The 13,039-nt window shown below is 39.5% G+C and overlaps 1 protein-coding gene across 2 annotated transcripts; it reads left to right on the plus strand.

Moving 5' to 3' along the window:
* Window positions 1–7,132: 7,132 nt before the first annotated feature.
* On the plus strand, window positions 7,133–11,387 carry ZNF281 (zinc finger protein 281). 2 transcript variants are annotated; one of them, XM_045787721.2, is made up of 2 exons: window positions 7,133–7,251; window positions 7,478–11,387. In XM_045787721.2, the coding sequence occupies exon 2, from the start codon at window positions 7,492–7,494 to the stop codon at window positions 10,177–10,179; it is 2,688 nt and encodes an 895-aa protein (XP_045643677.2). In that variant the 5' UTR covers window positions 7,133–7,251; window positions 7,478–7,491; the 3' UTR covers window positions 10,180–11,387. The 2 variants fall into 2 exon arrangements, with proteins under 2 accessions (XP_045643677.2, XP_045643676.2); XM_045787720.2 differs by having other exon boundaries at window positions 7,134–7,251; window positions 7,474–11,387.
* The last annotated feature ends 1,652 nt before the right edge of the window (window positions 11,388–13,039 follow it).

Here is a 13,039-nt window from a genome sequence, read left to right on the forward strand (position 1 = left end):
AAAATAATAGTAATAATAGGAATCAAGAAAAAACCCTACAGTATTATAAATCAAATCGATATTTTATTTGTCCATCTTATCTTTAGATCCTTATCCAAGCACAGATTCTGTTTTCATTCATATTTAATATGCTCCAAAGAATTATATATCCCACCTCTTTTGATAAGGTCGTGCATGTTTCTGGTGTGCTTCTGTCATGTTTCACTTGCCTCCTCTCCCTCTCATCCTTTCCAGTGAGAAACTAGTGACAACAGTCTGGTGTGCACCTCTCCACACCTTTCTCTCGTTGAATCAGTTATGTTTGGGGAGGGGGAAGGGAGGGTTTTGTCATTTGTTTTACAAAAATGAGAGTGTATAATACATGTGTCTTTTCCTCTTGCTTTTCTCATTTAACAATGCATGGAAATCACTCCAGGCCAATACACATAGCTCTACCTCATTCTCTCAGCTGCCTAATATCATAAGGGATGAAGATACCACAATCTATTCAGCCATTCCCGTGTTGAAGGGCATTCGGGTTATTTCCAGTTCTTTACCACTACCCACAGCAACAAGCAACCTCCAACGTACCTGTCCTTGCACAGGAATGCTCTTGTTTCTATGGGATTTAGTCCCCCAAATGGGAATTGTTTATAGAACCTAGGTTGGAGCATGATTTGTAAATAAACAAAAGCACACGGCATAGTGCCATACATTCAAAGAAGTTCAGTAAACGATGATTATGATAAAGTATATCTGACTATGTGGTTACCTAGCAGCATTTTGATGGGAAAAGATACGTTTCCCGGCAACTAGCAAGTATACATCACTGAAGGAGAATTTGTAAGGAAAGTACAAAGACAGAACCTGGCACATAGCAACTGAGAATCATTGTTGCAAAGCGTATTTCCTGTTGAACGTGCTAGGGCATCTTAGACTGCTAGGGCACCAGGGTGCTGTAAAGCCCTATTTGTGCATACTGAGCCCCTGACCTTCTGAGCTAATCAAACGGTAATATGCTTTCAAAAAACCTCAGCTTTGAAAGGTCTCCCCATTGTATTACCTGGAAGCTGGTGACTTCAGAGTTACGAAGGTGTCTATTTAAGGCAGTTGTATGTGAAAGTGCATTAGATGAGGAGTCAGAACACTAAGCCTTGCCTCTGCCAACTCGTCAGCATGATGGCATTTTGAGCAAGCCTCAAAATCCTCATATATTCAAAAAAAAAAAAAGCTAATAATACTCATGCTGCCTACTTCACCGTATTGTAGTGAGGAACAAATGGAATTATGTAAATGAAAGTGCTTTGAGAGAGCTATACATATATTAGCATTGTTAATATTATTCTGATTCTTGAGTGGGCAATGTACTGTGTGTGGTGGCACCTTCCTGTTCTTTGTATCACCAGGAAAGAATACATTACCACTGAAAAGGCTGGTTTTGTGGCAGTCATGAACTGCACGACCAAAGTACAGAACAATCAATATAAAAATAACAGACTAGATGTCAGCCATTGAATCTATCGGCCAAAAGCATTCAATGAACATTTTTGACAATGAAGATATTTACAAAGCTGCTTCAATTTTTAAAGTTCCATATATCAATGAAAATAAAATCATAGAGTATGATTTTCCCCTCTCTTCCCTTTAAGTTTCTATTTTTAACTCCTGTACAATATCAGATGTAATACCCTTGTGTTCATTCCCTAGTCCCGGCTCCTACCCATAAAATATACACACGCTACAGGAATCCAGGTATACCTGGATGCTTCCTACCCAATTCCTGTTACTTTTATTGTGATTCAAACTTTGAGAGATTGGTTCCACTATAGATCAATACTCTCTCTATATTATGAATGGATATGTCTCCGGATGGAATAGCAGAAACTACCTAACAGACATGAGGGATCATTCCTTTCAGAAATGTGGCAAACATACAGTATTGGCTCTTCGGTGGGACAGAATGTTCGTATAAGGGGTTCAGAAACCTCAGTGCCAATTGAAAGTTGGCACTTGGTTCTTTTCCAGCTATTCTTAAAGGTATTCTCTCTGCAGGGATTTAAAAGTGGCTCCCAGGGGCGCCTGGGTGGCACAGCGGTTAAGCATCTGCCTTCAGCTCAGGGCGTGATCCCGGCATTACGGGATCGAGCCCCACATCAGGCTCCTCCACTGGGAGCCTGCTTCTTCCTCTCCCATTCCCCCTGCTGTGTTCCCTCTCTCGCTAGCTGTCTCTCTGTCAAATAAATAAATAAAATCTTTAAAAAAAAAAAAAAGTGGCTCCCAGCTATGGCTTAAGATTTTTATGTTTCGCTGTTTCTGTTTTGATTCTTCCCTTTGGAACATAGAGAAAAATGCGACGCGTATCCGGTAGTGCAAGGGTTACGGAGTTCTGTAGAGTTAGATCCAAATGATCCTGACCGGCAGTAGTTGGTAAAACCCGTGGGAGGAAAAGTCATCATGTCTAAAGTATACAATTGAATTAATTATTATTATTAATGTTTTACCTTTTGACTGGTGGTGGTGGCACCCGGTAGACAACCCATGAGAAAGAAAAGCAGAGATTCCTTGGAGTGATTTCAAGTTTCAGGCTTTGTCAGGGTCTTTGAAGTCATCATTCTGGGGATTGCCTGTCATGCTCTTCAGTGTGCATCTGTTGAAGAAAAAGGAGAAAGAGCCAAAAACCCTCTGAGATTGGAGCTGCCTTTACTTAAAATTGTTTTTCAGTCTAAATCCTTTTTTCAAAAGCGAGACTTTTGTTGTTGATTATTTTCTATTCCTTTAACAAGTTAAACGTATTAAAATTTAAAACATGTGACGAGTAACATAAATAAAAATATTAGGACATACTCCATATCCTCCTCACTTTACCAAGGCATGAAGAATAAATGTGATTTTTAAAATTTTCTTTTCTTGGGGCGCCTGGGTGGCTCAGTCGTTAAGCGTCTGCCTTCGGCTCAGGGCATGATCCCAGGGTCTTGGGATTGAGCCCCACATCGGGCTCCTCTGCTGGGAGCCTGCTTCTTCCTCTTCCACTCCCCCTGCTTGTGTTCTCTCTCTCGCTGGCTGTCTCTCTCTCTGTCAAATAAATAAATAAAACCTTTAAAAAAAATAAAATAAATAAAATAAAATTCTCTTTTCTTTTAGAGAAAACTGAATTTACAAAATGGATAAATTACAGGAGTGATGGTACACATTGTAGAAGGATTCTTTGATTTTCAAAGCACCATACAGCCTTCATGGAAACAGCTGAATTTCTTAACATATACAAATCGTAGTGCATACTGTTCAATATCCAAGACATTACAGTGGAGAACTCTATTGCACAAAGCAAAATACTCATATCTCAAAAATAGAAGTAAAATTTGAGTGACCTACCCTTAATTTTATATCTATATAACACAACATGAAATAAAGAATTAGCAATTATGAAAGGAAGGAGGACTGTTAATTATCTTATACTTTTGTTACAAATCAGACAAGAATTTTGTTTCTTGAATTACCTAGAATATAGGTAGACAAGTAGCTTATAAAATGATTACCATCTAAGCAGCTTGAATTCACTCTGCATTACGTAGATCTTGAGAAAGGCTACTTGAAAGATGGACCTGAGTGTTGGTATTGAGCTATGGGACATCACGAATGCACAGTGAAAAACTTTCACTGTGTTTGAATTTTTAATAGTTTATGACCCAATTGACATTTTTGGTTGTTCAAAACTCTTTATCAATTTTTCTTCTTACTACAAATACATATAATGCAAATTTGTTTCTGAAATCATATAGAGAGTAGTACTGAAAACTAGTAAGATTAATTGTAATGAATATACCATACTACTGTAAAATGATCAGAGACACCTGTCTGGCTCAGTCAGTAGAGCATGCAACCCTTGATCCCAGGTGTTGTGAGTTCAAGCTCCACATTGGATGTAAAAATTACCTTAAAAAAATTTTAAAAAGTAAAATGACGAAGGCACCTGGGTGGCACAGTCAGTTAAGGGTCCAACTCTTGGTTTCAGGTCAGGTTATGATCTCAGGGTCATGAAATTGAGCCACGTGTTGGATTCCACACTCAGCATGGAGTCTGCTTAAGACTCTCTCCCTCTCCCTTGGAAATAAATAAATAAATAATCATTTTAAAAAAGTAAAATGATGATAATTGAGGAAACTGGGTGTGGGATACCTGCAAACTCTTGGTACTATCTTCTCAATTTTTTGTAAATCTAAAACTGTTCTTAAAAAATAAAGTCTAGGGGCACCTGGGTGGCTCAGTCGTTAAGTCTGCCTTTGGCTCAGGTCATGATCCCAGGGTCCTGGGATCGAGCCCCACGTCAGGCTCCCTGCTCAGCGGGAAGCCTGCTTCTCCCTCCCCCTCTGCTTGTGTTTCCTCTCTCGCTGTGTCTCTCTCTGTCAAATAAATAAAATCTTTTAAAAAAATAAATAAAGTCTATTACAAAAGAAACTAACAAGAGCAAAACTCTTTTGTTTTATTCAATTTCCTTGTAACAGGATCTTTTCCATTATCTGTAAGATGTTAAGTACTCAGATGTAAAATAAATATTAAGATATTCCTGTAATATTTTCCTTTTGAAAATGTCACATTTCTTAACTATCTGAACCATTTCCAGAAGTTAGTGCAGACTTCTGTTTAGCATTTGGTTTACTAATACCTAATAAGAAGAGGACAATACAGATTTTTATTTCCTCTCAAAGGCAAAAACACATGGAAAATTTCTTGCTCTCTATTATCTCTACTAAGTTTAAACTATATCAATTTTATTTACTTAAAAATTTTAATCTTTTAGATTTAAGAGTGAGATTCATTTTATATTTTACAATTAAGCATTTTCTAAAACTAAGGACTAATAAATAGCAGATCTTTGGAACTTTTTAAATAAAGGTTACAATAAAAATGTGTGCAATTTTACAAGTGATAATGTGAAATTTATCTTAACTTGAACTGGTAAATATTATTTAAAAGCTACTCATATTTATTACCCTAAGTTTATTCTTTTAGCTGTTTTGATTTAAAAAAATTTTTTTTACCCTACTGAAGATGGTAACAAATATATTCTAGTTGCTGTATTATAAAACAGTGCTTAGAAATACTGATGCTGCGTGCTATTTCTGTGATTACTTTGATAACATTTTCTGAGTTTAATTTTTTCATTACCCAGCTATCTTCCAGAGACCGGCATACTGATTTTTCTAATTAATAGTCTATGTACGGGAACGGTATTCTTACTTTCTATTTGTGGAGAATTGAATAGCACAACCACTAAGTGATGTGCTGATATGTTACCTTATAAATGCTCAAGGTACAGCTTCTAATGTTGAAAAATAGAAAAATAAATTGACCTTGATGAAGTGTGTCTTCTTTTGTCTGTTCCCAGCAAAGTTTATTTCAGGTATTTCTACTGCTGAAATGAATAGCGTTAACAGCTTTTTCCCTCCATTTTAGTTTACAGGGTCTCTTCATCTTCCTGATATATGGGGTATACAACACAGAGGTAAGTCTGCTTGGAGTATCTCAAGGCTGACAGAGTGAACGAGAGAAATGACAGGTTTCTTATCTTGATAACTGAGGAACAAAGTTGGCTTTTCATATGAATGTCCTACTGCCCTTCATGCTTGGACTAGCTTATATGCATCCCAGCTTACCATTAAACACTGACACCCTGAATAAAGGGACAGCCTCATTTCTCATAGGCACTGACTAATATTTTACTACTGCCTTAAGTTTTTGAATTTTCAGTCTTTCTTTTAACACTTAACTATACTTGATGGTATTAAAGTTTCACAGTTTAAGTGGCAGAATGCTTATATGTAAATGCATGGAATTAGAAAAATATTATATCTTACCTCAAAATTATCATTAAACATTATCTTTAAGTTTTTAAGCTGGCTATGAGAGGCCCATAAGGAATAATGAATAGTATTTATGGTCTCAATGGTGAAATTTCTCAGAGAAGTCATTTACTATTTAATTATAAGAAGTTATTTAGAAATATTGTTGAGAAAATTGACTTGAAATTTCATTATGAAAATATACTATGTAAGTAAATTATTGTCATAGTTCTAGTTCTTTTATGGAAAAAATTCTGTGATTTATAAATAGTCTTTGTTAGGCAAGCTGCTGGTTTCGATTTCTGCTTAATATGAAAGGGAGCGCTTTGTGTATATTAGACACTGAGTAAAGACTTGTTTGATTTTTGTTGGTCTTTGATTTTAAGATTTAGACTTTGTAATTTTCACTTAAGAAAAAAATTCGTAATTCTGCATGCGTGTCTCGGCATTCTATGCTGAGGGAGGGCAGAGTGAATCCTAGTACGGATCTCAGAAGGGCCTAGTAGTCAGTTTTTCACAAGTAACATAAGGGGCTAAGCAACAATATAACATGGCCAACAGACTCATTAGCCAGACTGAAAAGGTATGTGGGCATTTAAATAACATCTGATGATGATGAAGTATGTGTGTGGGTGTGTTTTACAGGGCGGCTGCACCTGGATTACACGCGGTTTCCTTTTCCAGTAGCCTTCAGGTAGGTTGGCAATAAGACAACTTTTTTTTTTTTTTTTGCAACGGTACCTCTATTGCGGTTTCAAAGCAGGCTCCTCCTATAAAAGCAAAGGATACACGCCCATTATTAAAATGTTTCCAAACTAAGAGGGATAACAGAAGCAATCTGTTTTAATAAATGTTGAACACTTGAAGTTTACTGCTTTTAGGTAGAACCAAAACTGCCCTAAATGATCCACTTCTGGGTTTGGATTTTGATTCAATACCTGGACTGCAAACTGTAAAGCAGAGAAAGCCCCCACATTCGATCCACAGTTTCCCCCACCTTTTCTGCCAGCCTCTTTCTCTGCAGCCCCCGAGCCACGCTGCATTACGGTCCCGCGTAATTCCGCCCCTTGGGTTCCACCTCCTGAGCGTCCTCCCCCAGAAGCCCTCAAACACGTCCATCTCCGTCAGTGCAGCCCACCAATCACGCCAGCTCGCCGGAAAGCCTCTTTCTACAGAGGCTCCAAATCCCCGCCCCTCGAGCCCCGGCCTCCCCTCCGCCCAACCGCCCCAGTGATTGACAGGCAGGCCGGGCGGAAGCTGCGGCGCAGGCGCCGTGGCTCCGCAGAGCTCCCCTCTGGCTGGGTTGAGGAGTTCCCAGCAGACACCGCGCCGCGGCTGCGCAGTACAAGGGAGGCTTTTAATTCCATTGTGGAGAGGACGGCGTTATTTTTATTAACTGGAGGCGACGGCGGCTGCGGCGGCGGCGGTACCCGTAAGTGTTGCCGGTGGGTCGGAGAGGGAGAGGGCGAGGCCTAGCGAGGAGTCGCAGGACCATGCGTACCGGTGCCGGAGGCGACCGGGCTGGGAATTAGCGCTGGGCGCGTTGCGGTCTGGGCGGCGGCGCGGCGGGGTCCTGGGCGCTGCGGTGGTCCCGGCCCGGGGCCCGGTTCCACCCCCTTTCCTCCCTCTTCCCTCTTCCTCCTCCTCTCCTCAGCCAGGCCTCCTCCGGGGTATGAAAATCGGCAGTGGGTTCCTGAGTGGCGGCGGTGGTACCGGCAGTAGCGGTGGTAGCGGCTCCGGCGGCGGTGGTAGTAGCGGCGGCGGCGGCAGCGGCAGCAGCAGGAGGGCAGAGATGGAACCCACCTTTCCCCAGGGTATGGTTATGTTCAACCACCGGCTTCCCCCGGTCACCAGCTTCACCCGGCCGGCGGGGTCGGCCGCCCCTCCCCCGCAGTGCGTGTTATCCTCCTCTACCTCCGCAGCCCCGGCCGCTGAGCCCCCCCCTCCGCCAGCCCCGGACATGACTTTCAAGAAGGAGCCAGCGGCGTCAGCCGCGGCCTTCCCCTCGCAGAGGACCTCCTGGGGATTCTTGCAGTCTTTGGTTAGCATCAAACAGGAGAAACCCGCAGATCCTGAGGAGCAGCAGTCCCACCACCACCATCACCACCACCACTATGGGGGGCTGTTCGCTGGGGCTGAAGAGAGATCTCCAGGCCTAGGAGGTGGGGATGGGGGGAGCCACGGCGTCATCCAGGACCTCAGTATTCTCCACCAGCATGCCCAGCAGCAACCAGCCCAGCACCACCGCGACGTATTGCTCAGCAGCAGTAGCAGGACTGATGACCACCATGGCAGTGAGGAGCCAAAGCAGGACACTAATGTCAAAAAGGCAAAGAGGCCAAAGCCAGAATCTCAGGGAATCAAAGCCAAGAGGAAGCCAAGTGCATCTTCCAAACCTTCTTTGGTTGGAGATGGAGAAGGTGCCATCCTCTCCCCAAGTCAGAAACCTCATATCTGTGATCACTGTAGTGCTGCTTTCAGAAGCTCCTATCACCTGCGGAGACATGTCCTCATTCATACTGGAGAAAGACCTTTCCAGTGCAGCCAGTGTAGTATGGGTTTCATTCAGAAATACCTACTGCAGAGACATGAGAAAATTCATAGTAGAGAGAAGCCATTTGGATGTGATCAGTGCAGCATGAAGTTTATTCAGAAGTACCATATGGAGAGACACAAGAGGACACATAGTGGAGAAAAGCCATATAAATGTGACACTTGCCAACAGTATTTTTCAAGGACTGATAGACTGTTGAAGCACAGGCGCACATGTGGTGAAGCCATAGCTAAAGGAGCCGCTAGTGCAGAACCTGGGTCATCAACCCATAACAATATGGGTAATCTGGCTGTGTTGTCTCAGGGAAATACAAGTTCTTCAAGGAGAAAAACGAAGTCAAAAAGCATAGCTGTTGAAAATAAGGAACATAAGACTGGTAAAACAAATGAATCACAAATTTCAAATAATATAAACATGCAGAGTTACTCAGTAGAAATGCCTACTGTGTCTTCCAGTGGAGGCATAATTGGCACTGGTATTGATGAACTACAGAAAAGGGTGCCAAAATTGATCTTTAAGAAAGGAAGCAGAAAGAATACAGATAAAAACTACCTTAATTTTGTGTCACCATTACCAGACATAGTTGGACAGAAGTCCTTGTCTGGGAAACCAAGTGGCTCACTTGGCATAGTATCGAATAATAGTGTGGAGACCATTAGTCTTCTCCAAAGTACCAGTGGCAAACAAGGTCAAATAAGTAGTAATTATGATGATGCCATGCAGTTTTCAAAGAAAAGAAGATATTTACCAACTGCCAGCAGCAACAGTGCCTTTTCTATAAACGTAGGACACATGGTCTCCCAACAGTCCGTCATTCAGTCTGCAGGTGTCAGTGTTTTGGACAATGAGACCCCATTGTCCCTTATTGACTCCTCAGCTCTAAATGCTGAAATTAAGTCTTGTCATGACAAGTCTGGAATTCCTGATGAGGTTTTACAAAGTATTTTGGATCAATACTCCAACAAATCAGAAAGCCAGAAGGAGGATCCTTTCAATATAACGGAACCACGAGTGGATTTACACACCTCAGGAGAACACTCAGAATTGGTTCAAGAAGAAAATTTGAGCCCAGGCACCCAAACACCTTCAAATGATAAGGCAAGCATGTTGCAAGAATACTCCAAATACCTCCAACAGGCTTTTGAAAAATCCACTAATGCAGGTTTTACTCTTGGACACGGTTTCCAGTTTGTCAGTTTGTCTTCACCTCTCCACAACCACACTTTATTTCCAGAAAAACAAATATACACTACATCTCCTTTGGAGTGTGGTTTCGGCCAATCTGTTACCTCAGTGTTGCCATCTTCATTGCCAAAGCCTCCTTTTGGGATGTTGTTTGGATCTCAACCAGGTCTTTATTTATCTGCTTTGGATGCTACACATCAGCAGTTGACACCTTCCCAGGAGCTGGATGATCTGATAGATTCTCAGAAGAATTTAGAGACTTCATCAGCCTTCCAGTCCTCATCTCAGAAATTGACTAGCCAGAAGGAACAACAGAAAAATTTAGAGTCCTCAACAAGCTTTCAGATTCCATCTCAGGAGTTAGCTAGCCAGATAGATCCTCAGAAAGACATAGAGCCTAGAACAACGTACCAGATTGAGAACTTTGCACAAGCGTTTGGTTCTCAGTTTAAGTCGGGCAGCAGGGTGCCAATGACCTTCATCACTAACTCTAATGGAGAAGTGGACCATAGAGTAAGGACTTCAGTGTCAGATTTCTCAGGGTATACAAATATGATGTCTGATGTAAGTGAGCCATGTAGTACAAGAGTAAAGACACCCACCAGCCAAAGTTACAGGTAAGGTCCCAAAAGTGACCAGGCTGGAGGTCTAATGTAATTTTGTTTTATTTTGAGAACACTGCCATTGGAATGTTTCTACACGATCCTATTAAGAATAATGTAATGCCCTTTCAATGCAACTTTTCATATTTAGTTTATTTTGTTAGCGTGATTTTAGCTGTTTGTATTATGATTTTTAATCAAAATCAATAGATTAAAGATAGTTTGACATTCAAAGTGACAATGTTTAGCAATCAAATTTACATGTATAGATCGTCAGGGAATAGCCCAAAAGTTTTAAATGCAAAAAAAAAACAAAAAAACAAAAAAAACCCAAAAAACAAAAAAAAAACCCTACCAAAAAAAAACAAAACAAAAAACACACAAAAAAAAAACTTTGTTGCTAGGATTAAGGTTATTCTAATTGCTTTACTCTCAGGAAAGTGTAATAACGCATGGGAATTCTGTACGTTATCACTGTAATGGAATATCCAATTTACAGATAGTATGATATACATTTCATCATTTAAGTAAGGGATCGAAAACATTTCAAATTGCTCTATCTGGGCTGATATACATTTCATCATTTTTAAGTAAGGGATCGAAAACATTTCAAATTGCTGTCTCCATCTAGGCTGATCCAAAATTCTGAGATGTTGGCTACCTATATTTTGTTGCAGCTTTTAAATGTACTCTGAACTTCCAAACCGTTCATTCCAGCCTGGTAGAACAAATATTCTTGGATCTTTGATCAAAGCCTGGAATGATAGCTTTAATAAAAGAAGAAAAAAAAAATAGCACCCTCTCCTTATCCCAACTGTAACAAGGCTGTAGTTCCATTAGAAGTTATGATATCTGGCAGTGTTGATGACCGAGTGGTTGGTTGGTACCAGTATTAGAACCCAAGTTGGAATTACATAATTCTTTGAAATCTGGGGTATGCATTATTTATTATACATGGCTTAAAACATTGTTCTATTGTCTGTGTTATTACATGTCGCCCACACTTCTGGTTTTTTGTTGTTGTTGTTGTTCTTGTTCTTGACCTACCCTCTTTCTTAGAGTTCTGAGCCTGCCTTGTTCCCTCCTCTATCTGGACAGTTTCAATTTTAGAATGATTTACATTCCATTAGGTAATTCATTAGGCATTTTATATGCCTTATGGCATTCAAATACTAAACAATAGGATAAACAACCCCCCCATGTACTTTAAAAAAAAAAAAAAACCCATACAGATTTCCATGTATAATAAAGCCCCACATAATCTGAGCTATAGGTATTATTACTAAGGTTGTAATTCCAACTGGTGATGTTGCTAATGTGAGGGATAAGAATGTCTGCATTTAGTAATGACGTCAGAGCCTCTTTGTGAAATTGCAGCCTTTAATGTACAGTTTAAAAGGGTGCATTAGTCAGTATTGTACAGGGGTCTTGTAAAGTCATCAAAACTTGCTATGAACGCTAATTGCCATTTGAAGCTACTGATAAGCAGTAGCTCTGCTCTAAACCACTTTTTAGCAATTGTATTTTTTTCCTGATTATATTTTTTAATGTACTTTGATGTTTATGCTGATGAGTTTTTTATGTACTTTTGGTGATGTTTCAGTCTTATGTACTCTTCTGACGTCAGAAAAGTACCACTGGTTGTTTGCAGTCTTATTGTGTAATCAGCCTACCACAGGCTTCCATGTATAATAAAGTAATTAATATTGTGCAAGTGTAAAACACTTCTGTTATGAAAGCAGTGTTTGGAAAATAAGAAATTATTAAAAATGGTTACAAAATATTAGTTAATTTCCTTTCCCCACTTCCTCCTTTAAGTCTGCTTACCAGCTAAAGGGTCACCTATTTGTCATTGCAAGATTCTTAGAAAATGTGTTTAATCCTCTTAAATACACTCAATACTAAAAAAGTCTGTATTTCTTATTTTGGTAAGTGCGGTAAGTTCTATTGGGTACAGAGTACAAGCTGTAATAAAAGGATGGAGAGGACCTTTACCACTGTATCTCTTAAGCTGTATGATTTTTCTCCAGTGTTTGTTTTATACAGGTTTTGAATTTCTTTAACTTTTATTGTGTGTACTGAATACTGCATATGTATTATTCTGATTGTTTGCTCTAGTTTACTACCAATAAAAGACCTGTTAATCACAAAATTGAAGAAAGGAGATATCACTTAATATCCAGTAACATTTTTCAGGTTTTTTTATTAACTACATTTTCTAAAATAATTCACATTGGTGGTATAACCTGCATTTTAGGGACTTGTATTTTTATTGTGGTGGTATTTTTGGTTTTTTTTTTGAACTTAAGTATTTCGTATTTCTAGGTGTATTTGAAAATTGAGTATTTTCTTTGTGTATGACGTGCACTGTATGGAAGGGTAGAAATTTAATATTATGTAAATCAGAACATATTTTGTTGAAATTGGGTTACCTATCCTAAATGTTATACCAGAGAGACTATTTATTGAGACCTCATTTAAAATCAGATTCCAGTATCTTTTGGTTCTAGATGGATCCTTTTTGTCTCAAAAAGGTTGTAATAAGATAACAGTATGGCCTTGAGCATTTTTAGTAGGAATAAAATATTAGTCATAGTTTAACCATGTTTAAAAAGGTTTAAAGTATAGATAGCAGAAGGAAAGAAGTGAGACATTTAAATATTAGAGATGCAGAAGAGATGTTTGGAAATGTCTTTTAAAGATGGAGACAAAATTGTGTATGTAAAATCATGAGAAAATTGTGTGTTGAAATTCAGTGGCAACAAATGTTGAATTAAGGAATAAAAATATTAAAGGATAGAATAGGTCTTTGAAACTGTGCTTTTTTTGGCATATGATACTGTTGTAGGGAAATGATAAATTATTTATATTAAGCATAA

Source organism: Ursus americanus, chromosome 2 (genome assembly GCF_024610735.1).
Source record: "Ursus americanus isolate L20-20 chromosome 2, mUrsAme1.1.p, whole genome shotgun sequence".
In the NCBI taxonomy this organism is placed as follows: domain Eukaryota; kingdom Metazoa; phylum Chordata; class Mammalia; order Carnivora; family Ursidae; genus Ursus; species Ursus americanus.

Bases quoted from the DNA above. Each gene is read 5' to 3' on its own strand.
- ZNF281 (XM_045787721.2), top strand. From the start codon at position 7,492: ATGAAAATCGGCAGTGGGTTCCTGAGTGGCGGCGGTGGTACCGGCAGT.